This window comes from Numida meleagris, chromosome 3, assembly GCF_002078875.1.
Source record: "Numida meleagris isolate 19003 breed g44 Domestic line chromosome 3, NumMel1.0, whole genome shotgun sequence".
In the NCBI taxonomy this organism is placed as follows: Eukaryota; Metazoa; Chordata; class Aves; order Galliformes; family Numididae; genus Numida; species Numida meleagris.
In genome coordinates, this window is record NC_034411.1 from 1,888,971 (window position 1) to 1,899,831 (window position 10,861).

The window sequence follows — 10,861 nt, forward strand, 5'->3', positions numbered from 1 at the left end:
ACCACGAGGAGGGATTCGTCCTCCTTTCGCCGTCTGCAGGGGCAGAACGCACCAGCGAGGATCCCTTAAAATAAAGCAATTAACTTCTTTCCAGCATCCGGCGAGGGATGGTGACAGCCCAGCCCGTGCAGAAAGTGGGAGCCGCAGTCCCTGACCCCCGGCCAACACAAAGAGGCAGCCCCGGCATAATGCCTGCTGTCAGCAGCTGAATTATTTTTATACAGGAATTTTTATCTCCATTGTACAAACAAGTATGTGTCTGCGCCGACTTGTTAAGCAATCCACTTGTATGTAGAATAAGATATTTTCTCCCCGGTACCAGTCACACAGCTCCGAGATCAGAAGAAACACATTCACTTTGAAGCCGCTCGAATGTTTTAGTTAAAAGGACAGCAGTTGTTTTCAGAGATCCAAGAGCATTTTTATCAGAATTTAATTTTTCCTTATTGATTTTCCTAGCGTAACACACGTTTAACACAGGACAGTTTATCGTTTATTACAAAATAACGCGGCCTCCAAATAATCCTGCAGGAGGAACTGCTCTCCTTTAAAAGCCAGCAGTGCTTTGCCTCCTCCAGGAGTGCGGGGCTCCCCGAGCGCCGCTTCCCTTTGCGCAAAAAACTATTTCTAAAAAGGAGAACGGACGTGGAAAAGGCTGCAGCCTCCCTCCCGCAGCCCACGCTGCCGCACGGCTGCTGCCCTGCCAGGAGCAGGAGCACCCGGCCCCATCTTCTCCTGCTCCCAGAGACCAAACTTGGCGGCTGCCGCGCAAGCACACCCAGACGCTCGCGCCGTGCCCAGAAAACACCCAGCTGTGATGGTGCAGCGGAGTAACACCAGAGGCAAATTAATTGCTGTGAATTTTCAGAGGGGGCGGCTTCATTTTTGCATTTCGTGTTTCGCCGCCTGCAACATCACATATGCAAGCAATGAATTCCGAATTAAAACTCCTCACTTCCGAAGGAGCGAGGAACTGCAAGGTCTGTTTATTTAACAAAGGTATTACTTGCCGTAATAACAGCAATAATATCCACAACAACACCACCACCACCACTGAAGGCACGATTCTTCCCTAAGCCTTTGTTGTTCTGCAGTAATTCCATTGTCTGGTTAGGCAGAGGTTTCCTATCTGCATCAGGATCGTGCTGTAGGTGTAATTGCCCTGCGCTCACGCACGGCGCGGGTTGGACACGGGCACTACGGCCCTGCTGCTGCCGGACCCACAGCCCCAGGCAGCCCCGCAACCTCTGCCCTGCGCCCGCTGAGCGCGGCAGCCCCAGGAACCCCGGCAGCTCCTACCTGGAGCACGGCTCCTCCTCGACAGCTAGTGCACAGCCTCGTTTCCTTGGGGGTACCGCAGCTGTCGGGCTTTGCTTCTTTCTCGGATCTTGGTGTCTGAGCTTTTTTGCTGGGAGCCACAGCAATTGGAGGCTCAGGCTGACTCCACCGGACTCCGTCCCACACGGGCCGGCAGCGTCGGGCGGCGGTAGGCCGGGTGCAATTCCAGCAGAGCCACAGCAGCCGGGCCGAGAGGTCTCGAGGGAGGGGGGGGGCAGAGGAAACTCTTGGGTGCCCTGTTTGCAAACTGAGAAACCGGCCGCGTTCCGGCGCTCCGTTGCAAGCGCTTTGTTTTGGGAAGCGTTCCGCATTTCTCTTTGTGCGTTTTGTGGGTTTCCTACAACCGCTCCTGACAGCTGTTGATTCAGCGAATAGAGAGCGTTACAAAAAAATCCTCCGACAGCCGCCGTGGAGAACACACCACCCAGCAGGGGCAGCTCCCAGGCCTTGAGGACAGGGGGCTGCAGCCATGCAGCCTCAGGCCACACCTGCAGCGGGGACCACCCGTGTGTGGTGGCTGCACTCTTTGTTTCAGCCGGACCCTGATACTAAAAGGGACCGAAGAAAGGAAACAAACGATTTCAAATATGAGATAAAATGCTTGCTGATACTCGGGATAATAAAACTCCCCGGCAGGCTGACATCAACGCGCTTCGCATAACCACGCTCTGTGTCACGCTCTTCATTTTCTTCCCTTCTTCCCTCACTTACTAACCAATTTTGCAGAGGAAGAGCACCTATACAGAATGAGGAAGGAAGGAAGCAGATATTTTCATTTTGCTTCAGATCAAAGCAAAACAAGAACGCAAACTGTGGCGCGTTCAATATTTTTTCCACTTGCTGTCATTCACGCTAGACTCTCTAAGTTTTGTCCAATTCCCCAGGCCGGCTGCGCATTAAGCTTGCAGCGTTCGGCTTTATTATAGCACGGTGTTGAGAAGGCATTAATATTCCCGTGCTGCATCTGACAGGACATTTCCACGCGCTCCTCTGAGCGCGCACCTGAGAGCTGCCTGGCGGTGCCATGACCGTGCTCCCTTGCCAGAGCAGGGAGGAGCACCAGCTCCACGCTGTGCCCTCTCCAAGCTCCCCAGGTGTGAGCTCCAAGGGTGGGGGGACACGGTCAGCGTGCATCTCCAGAAGAGCTGATGAGCAAGGTGACCCAGCACCACGCACCCACACCGCTGGGAAGCACCAGAGGACAGTTTAGGGTTTCTGCTCTGCACCCTTGATTTGGTTTGTGCCACCGGTGCTCTTTGGTGCCGACACCACGCACCTGAGCTTGGGATTAGGGACCCCACGCTTGGTGAAAATTCATTAGGAAATGGACAACAGCCCATCCTAACTGTGGCGATCATTTGTGGGCACATTCATGAGCCTGCTAAGGGATGCAGTACGTCACAACGGAACGTGTGCTGATATCAAGCACGACAGACCCAAACCTGCTGCACTTGATGCTACTGGGACGCACACCAGGCCCAGCGCGCTTCTAGGGTCAAGATAACGAACCAGCTAACTGCGGGGCCACGTTACCTGTACAAATACAGGTCTTGATGCACTCAAACCTACCGAGCTCTGCACACTTGACGAACCCCTGCAATATCCTGGCAATGGCTGCACAAAGCCAAGAGCTGCTGGGCAGTTCCAAGGAGTGAGATACAGCAGTGCTCCCCGGCCAGCAGGTCCTGCACTTGGAATGGCATCATGCCAGCTCAGCTCAGCTCTAAATGGCATTTACCGCAGGGCTGCTGCTCCGGATACAACAGCGGGCTGAAACTGGGAGGAAATTCTGCCCCAAAAATTGTCTGTAATGAGGATCCGTGCGGGCAAACAAGCGGAGTCCGAGCTCCCATTGCCTGACGCTGCCTGTCAAGCATCCTTAATTGTCTTTATTGTTTGAATTAAATAAAAAAACAAGCTTGTGTGCCAAGGGCTGCACATACCAAACTGTGTATATGCCTTTACTTTAAGTGAGGCGTTACAGAAATATGGAGATGTCTCAGGAAGACTTTCTGTTACCGCGCTAATTATAAGGTGGTTAATTGAGCCCTCCTCAGCTCCTTGCCTCATTTTCCAGCAGCACTGCTCAGACCAGCTCCATGGGGCCGAACCTGCTCCAGCTCCCAGCTCCCAGTACACGATGTCAGCGCATCCCATCCCATCCTCGGGCTGCCTCTGCGGCCACGAGCGCTCTGGCCACAGCCACATTTCAGCCCATGGGAAGCTTCACAATTAAATATCACATGTAATAAGAGGTAGAATGCCAGACGTATTTCCGATCCCCAAAACAAGAAGATCCGATTGACAGGGAACAAAATAAAAAAAAAGAGAGATGGAAGGCATGAGCACTTCTGCCACTTCCCTGGAACAATCATGCTAAAGCAGAGGAAAAGTTTCTCCCCTGCTTGGTTCGAGTGAACTCGTATTTGTGTTCCCAGCAAAGAGTCATCTTTACGTTAGCCGTCTACAACAGCGAGGACAGGAAAACAAACACAAGCTTCACATTGCACAAAGGACGATGTTGGCATCACATGCTCGTGTCTTCAAAAAGCATTATTTCCAGAAGGCTCCTGGGAAGGCCAACAAACCACAGGCACTTCTCCAGCCCCACACGAGCAGTGTTCCAACAGCTCCATCCCCATATTTTTTACATTTTTTCCCCAGAAGTAAATTTCACAGCCATACAAGCCACTACATTTAATTAAGCTTTCAAAAGTCTTCTGACAATGCCAACAATTGAAAGACACTTCTGCAGCTCAATCATGCAATCATTGTGACACTTCTATTTACAATTTGTCTTAGAAAGAGTTTCTCTGACATTGTGCTTTAACAAAACAGCCAGGCTGCCAGTTCACAACCTTTCTCTGCCTTATTTATTACCAATAGGGCTCGCACACAGGGCTGGGTCCAGGAACAAGCCCCTGGTAGCAACCCGTGTGGTTTTCCCTTAGGGGAGCTGCACAGGCCGATCCGACTGCTTCTCATGCAGAGAAAGCAGAGTCAATTTCACTCCGAAATGCTTCCACTTTCATTTCTTCCCCCACAAATGTAATTCAAGTTTTTATCTTACGGGCTAGATGCAACGCTAACTGTTCTCTTCAGATGTCAATGATTTTTTTTATTTGCAACGAAACAAAATAATAAGGAATCGCCATTTACAACATGCAGAATTCCAATGGCAGCTGCTAGTCACAATCCAAAAAAATTTCTGTGGCATAATGACTTGACACAGACATTATCTCCTGAGAGCAGCAATAATCAGATGTACTTGATTCGGAACTCAGTACCAAATTACGTCTGCTTTCCCTTTGATTATTCGAGGGATTTCTTACGTTATTTTTCCCCGTTATTAGATTTGAATCCAACACGCTGCTCAGGAATAAAGAATCCCAGCACTGCCAGTGACCTCCCTCTTCCTCGTGCAGCCACTTGGCACCCACCAGCACCGGCTGCAACCAGAGGGGCTGCGGGTCCCTGCTCCCCCCAAGCAGCCCTCCTTAATTCCCCCAGATTTATACGTCCAACCAGCGGAACACTACAACCTGACACGGGCGGACGATAAATATTTCTTCAGTCTTTTCAATAAGTGAACAGCAATTTTACATTCACTGATCTCTAGATACTTCAGTTAATATTTCCCCCTATTGTAAAATACGAGACCGGATCGCTAAACCCCGGCCGCAGCACTCACTGCAAATCACAGCCTGCTGCTATCTGGTGCTGAGTGTTTGACATACATATTGATGAAAGCTGCCTCGTTGGACTCACACAACAGATCCTATTAATTCCCAGTTAAATTTATGACATTTCAGCTACAGCGCCAGATCAGCATTGCTCCCAATTTTACATCACATCAAAGCAGCGTTCGCCCGCCCGCCCGCAGCCAGGTACGCACACGTGTGCACTGCCCGCTGCTGCACGGAGTATTCGAGGTGCTCAGGGTGCTAAGGCTGCACGGGCTCCTCGGGGTGCTCAGGGCGTGCACGGTGCTTGGAGAGCTGTTAGCACTCCATCCTCGGAAGCACGAGGCCCGCAGGACATCCGTGCCAGTTGGAGCAGCCATCGCTGGAGCTTGCTCCTGCAGACGATCTGCTCCTTAACCATTCCTCATCTCGAGGCGACTTGCTGCACACAGCAGCTGCTGGCTGCAGACCCGCAGGCAGAGCACACCCTGCACCCCCAGCCCACCTCCAGCACCTCTGTCAGAGGAACAACTGACACTGGGAAGGCTTTCACATCGCTGCTAAATGCACGTCTTCTGGTCTCTCACCAGAGAGCATCAGCTCGCTCAATCCCTGAATATTTTTCCAAAAGCAGCCTCCTGCCTTTTTTTTTTTTTTTTAAATTTTTTTTTTTTTCCCCCAACCCATAAACTCAGTATCTCCTGATAGACAGAGGAAAGCAGATACAAAGCTGGGAAGCACCCACGGCTCACTGCAGGGACCCTCCACAGCCCCAAGCCCATGGCTGTCCCAGCCCCAAGCTTGCACCTCGCTGCTGACCCCAGGCATTGCTGCCGGGCATCGCGAGCGTGCATGTCCAACACGGATGGACTCCGGCCACATCCTCAGGGCCAGGTCCTGCACCAGGGAGTTCCCCAGCACGCCCAGGGCCCAGCTCACAGCCCGAACAGCAGATATGGAACCACGCAGAGGAGCGCTCCTAATTCCTGCCTGACAGACACTGCATTCTGTCTTTGAAGCAGAGCGGCTCAATATGTAAATACAGAGTTACATCACGCGGCCGTTCCTCCATATTTGGTGATTTAGTATGGCTCCAGCTCTCGGAAGACCACAAATCCCTTCCACCAGGCTCCCACACAATTAATCACGGCCTCCCGTTGTGTTCGTTTGCTGCATGTCACAGTCAGCACGTGGAAACGGGCACTGCCCCGCGCCGCTCCAGGAGAAGCCCCCCCCCACATCCATCTCCGGCAAACTGAGGATACGGAATTTTTTTTTTTAACCTCATTTCCAAAGCATTTGCACAGCAAATGGCCCTCGGGTTAAAAAAAAAAAAAAAAATACGCTGAGAAAAGGAATTATTTACCCTTTTTTTTTTTTTTTTTTTAAAAACGCACTTCGTGCCGTTTAGTTGCACAAAAGCAGAACTCGGCCTCGGACATTTGTACGGATGACATGTGGTTGTGTAAATCACAAACAAAATCAAGATACATCTGTCAAAACCACCATCAGAGACAAGAGTGAGCGCGGAGAGGCATTTATCATTTGGCTGAGGAGGCAGGCTGCAGAGAGCGGCCTTTCCTGTCAAACCAACCTTTTGAAATTTCCAACATGCCCTTAAACTTTTCGAATAAGCATGTCTGTGCGCTTCAGCAACTGCCCTCTCTACTCTGGCCTGGCCAGTCGAAAATGGCATCTTAAAGTCAAGGTCGGTGGTGTCACTTTGCCATGGGGCTGCGTTTAATTACAGTCCATACGCTGACAGCCAATATGGAACCTAGGCCGGCTGATGCTCGCTTAACTCCTTCACTGCCGGCTCTACCCACGGCTCAACAGCTCCTTCCCCGCACACGCGCGGGGCCGGGCCTCCTCCTGCAGCACGACGGCGACCACGGCACGGCTCGATGCGAGCGCGGCTGCACGCAGTGCCGCCAGCCACGTGCCTGCTGCTCTGCCTCTGCGCAGCCACCAGGAGCACGTCAGGCACAGACTCCACGGCGTTGAGACCACGGACACGCGACCGGAACGGAAAGAAGCTCTCAAAACGCTTCTCCTCCTTTTCATTTACCTGCTATGTGTTCCTGTTTTGGGCAAATTCCTCTCGATGACGTCGACAAACAATCGTCATCCTCCGGCGTAACCTGGATGCCAACCTCCACGGGATTGGATGCTTTTTTCAGCTCGCTTGGGGAGGGCGAGGGTGGCTTATCCACAGCCTTCTCTAAGCAGAGACTGCCATTGCATTGTTTCCGTTTGTGCTCAATAAAAATAAGAATGTCCCCCAACGGGAAGTTCATCTGACACTGGCCACAGGTGAGGAGGTCATGGTCCCCTTCCGGAGCTCCCAGCGCGCTATGCTCGGGTTCATCATCGGTGAGAATGGCTTCGAGAGGTTCAGCTGTGTTTGGAGAAACAAAAGGACACACGTTAGAACTCTGGCAACGAGCGCTGGGCACAGGGGCAGGCGGGAAGCTCCCGGCCATGAGCGCTGCCGTGTGGTCCCCCCCAACACAGAGGCACCCCACAACGCCCACCCCGCAACCATCGCCACTGCAACGGGAACCCAATGGATCGGCCCCCGGAACACGCCGTGCAGGAGCGGCTGCAGCCTGCAGAACCCTGCCACTGTACCCACTCTCGTGGATAAGGGCAGATTTCTGACTCGACTTAACGGTTTTACTGGGAAAATCAAAGGAGCAGTCTTTGCGAACGCGCTGCAAAGCCGCGGTGGTGCAAGGAAAACAAGTGAACACCGTGCTTTATTGCCAGATGTATTATTCACGTACATGAATTGGAGGCTGAGAGCACTGCACGCGCTCACACACACAGGGGTGTATTTCCCCGAGCCAGAGCCGCTTGGTAACAATTCGGCTGGTGAACAACACGTGTGCACGTGCAGAGGAAAGCTTCTCATGCACACCCTGTGCGTGCAACACGCGGGCAGCGCCAGCACTGTGAGCAGGAGCAGAGGCAGAGGGAAGGGGACAGGGCCCTCCCCACACAGGTGTGTGCACGCCCAGTGTGCCGCTGCCCACGTTGGTGGCTCACAATTTGCACCCCCGAAAACAGAGGAGCCGCTCACGGAGAGGGAGGGGGGGGAGGAAAGAAACACAGACGGACAGACAGAGCTGAGAAGCAACTGATAAAAATCGAGTGCAGTGGAAATTCCTGCGGGGCGGGAGGAGGAACCTCTCGCTATTCGGCTGCTCCTCGGGGTTCAGATAAATTCCAAATTCACCAACAATTCCACCCAGGGATAGCAAGCGAGCAGGATATAGCGCAGCATTTAAGGACATGAGGCAATTAGTCATTTTTTTTTTTTCCCTTTTTCATCCTGAAATAAAGGCATGCCTAAATTCTCTGCAACGTGTGAGTACCCGTGGCCTTTCACCATACACCAGCCAGCGTGGCCAAGCAAATGCCACAGTTCTTAACAGCAGGGAGAAGTGCTTTCTCTGAGATCGAAACACCTCAGCTCACGTTGTCAAAGTTGACAAATTTTCTGAACGAGCTCCAAAAAGCTTCATTTCGAGGCTATTTCTGTTCACGCAACCATCAGAGGATGCTCTAAGCAGGCAGAGCCGTCTTTCTTTTCCGTCTTGCCTTTTTTTTTTTTTTTTTCCTCTGAGTTTGCACGACAATACCTCGGCACGGCGTGCACAGCCCCCCCCCCCCCCCCAGCACCGCAGGCTTGCAGGAACAAAATACAGCAGCACGGTGCTATTCCCCAGCCTGCGCAGCACCGCACGTGCTAACGGCAACGGCAGAAAGGAGAGGGTGCTGCAGGAGCAGAGCAGCGCCAGCCGCTGCCAGGTGACACGGGCGAGACGGAACGCAACTCCTAAACAGTTAATGGGTCTGACCTTCTTTAGCTCGCTGCCAATTTCGCGTTTAATGAACTTAAAGCCACAGAGAATCAAAAAATAGATTTTAATTTGGCTGCCCGATATTGGGGCTGATTTTGATCAAGTGCAAAAATCGTGCGAACTCAGGTCAAATTTATTTCAGCCCTGCCTAGGCTGAATAGTGGGGGGGGGGGGGGAAGATCTGGAGTAGCTCCCAGTTGTGCCGCGTGAAACCGTATCGAGAGAGCAGGCTGCCGCCCGCACCTCGGCTCCAAGTAGGGCACGGGGATGCAGCCCAGCAGCTCTCGCCTCCGGTACCACTTCTCATTGAACAGAAGGTCAACCACGGGAGGACCGAGGTGACGTTCAGCCTGACAAAAGCAATGTCTCAATCACCTGCTTCCCTGCCCCACGTGCAGAGCGAGCGGCCGCGTCGCCGGCACCCGAGGGCAGCGGGATGGGCTGCGGGATCGCCGCGTGCCATTTTCCTCCCCAACCAGCCCTCGTCTTCGGGCAGAAGGAGCCAAGCAGCACAGGACTAATTCCTCCCGTAGCTCGCCGCCCGCAGCAGACAAAGGTATTGGGGCCGAGCGGTAAATCCAACTTCTGCCTCACCAAGTGCGCGGCAAAACGCACCGAATAAACAGCGTTCCCTCTGCAGCTCGCTCAGCCAGGAGCTCTGCGCAGTCATTCCCCAATTACAAGGTTTTCCCGCGGCCTGATTTATTTCTGACGCCGTCAGTGTTACTTAGCAGGGGAAGGGAACGTGGTGCTGAGACACCAGACGGTTAAAAGTAGTGCTAAACAACAATAGACTTTGCTAAAGTCTGCTCTGCCGGGGCTGATTTACAATCAAACCCAGGAAATGAAGTGGTAATTCAGAGGTTGCTGATTACACCTCCACATTTCACCTAATTAATTTTATAGGAGGCAAAGTTCTTGAAAATAACAAGATGATCAAATGTACAGATATAAAACCTGTAACCTCAACGTTTTCTATGCTCTTAATGTAAATTATTGCTAATTAACGAGAATTATATAGTAACGTATGAAATACGGCTGGCACCGCACTCCTCGCACAACACTCGGCTCCAGGGGAAGCAGAGCCAGCAGAACCCGGCTGGATTCTCACGACTTTCTCAAAGAAAACAAACCCAAAAAACAACCACCACCACCACCAAAACGGATCTCCGGAGAAAGCCCCAGTCCACAATCCACCTGGCGTACCCCCGCGCCGCCGGATCCGTCCTTTAATTTCGGCGCAAGCTGAATTCCCTGCCTAGGTACCTAATCGCTCGTCCCTGTTTTTAATGCAAATTGCTCTGCCATGAACACGTCTCTCCGCTCCTCCTCGCCCTCCTGCTCCCTCCTTCTTCCCCGTCCCCAGGCACCGCGATCTCCCCCCGCCGGCTGCGGGGAACCCGCGCGGATCTTCGCCTCCCCGAGAAGGGCGAGAAGGGGAGCGGCGCTCGGAGAGACCGAGCCCGGTTCGGCCCGGCCCGGCTCGGGAGCGCAGGAAAGGGAAGCGTTAGGGCCGTGGGGGGGTGGGGGGGGGGAGGCGGCCGCCTCGTGCCAACTTTGCTCCAACTGCGGCCGGAGCTCGCCGCCCGAAGCCGGGGGCGAGCCTCGGCGACGCTGGGCGGCCCCGGGGGGTAAGGGAGCCGAGCGGGGCCAAAGTCCGCTCAAAAGTTGAAACCCACCCCCCGCCGAAAATAAATAAAGAAATGAAAATAGAGTCCGCCGGGCCGGGGGACGCGCGGGGGCTGCGGGGCGTCCGGGCCGGGGGCGGCTGCGGCGGGCACGCTGCCGGCAGCGGCCGAAACGAAGAACAAAGGCGAGGGGAGAGGGGCCGGCAGGGAAAGGAAGGGAAGGGGCCGGCGGCGCGCCCTCCCCCCCCGCCTGGGCCGCGCTGCGGGCGCAGAGGACCGGCCAGGTTCAAGTCCGCAGCCGGCGGGGTTTTTGATGTCGGTGTGCCTCCTAGCGACCGCCCGCCAC

At 53.6% G+C, this 10,861-nt stretch overlaps 1 protein-coding gene across 5 annotated transcripts in view; it reads right to left on the reverse strand.

Annotated features, from left to right (window-relative positions):
* The window catches only part of BCL11A (B-cell CLL/lymphoma 11A), a 56,755-nt gene extending 46,364 nt beyond the window's left edge, over positions 1-10,391 (reverse strand). For 3 of the 5 annotated variants that reach the window (XR_002436583.1, XR_002436582.1, XM_021390428.1), the window contains exon 1: positions 7,090-8,650. Coding sequence is in view for 3 of the 5 variants with exons in the window: in XM_021390428.1 (XP_021246103.1) it covers positions 7,090-7,504 (415 nt within the window). In the remaining 2 variants the exon portion in view is untranslated. Of the gene's footprint in view, positions 1-7,089; positions 8,652-10,093 lie in introns of those variants that run through there. The other 2 variants (XM_021390429.1, XM_021390430.1) reach the window with 2 other exon arrangements.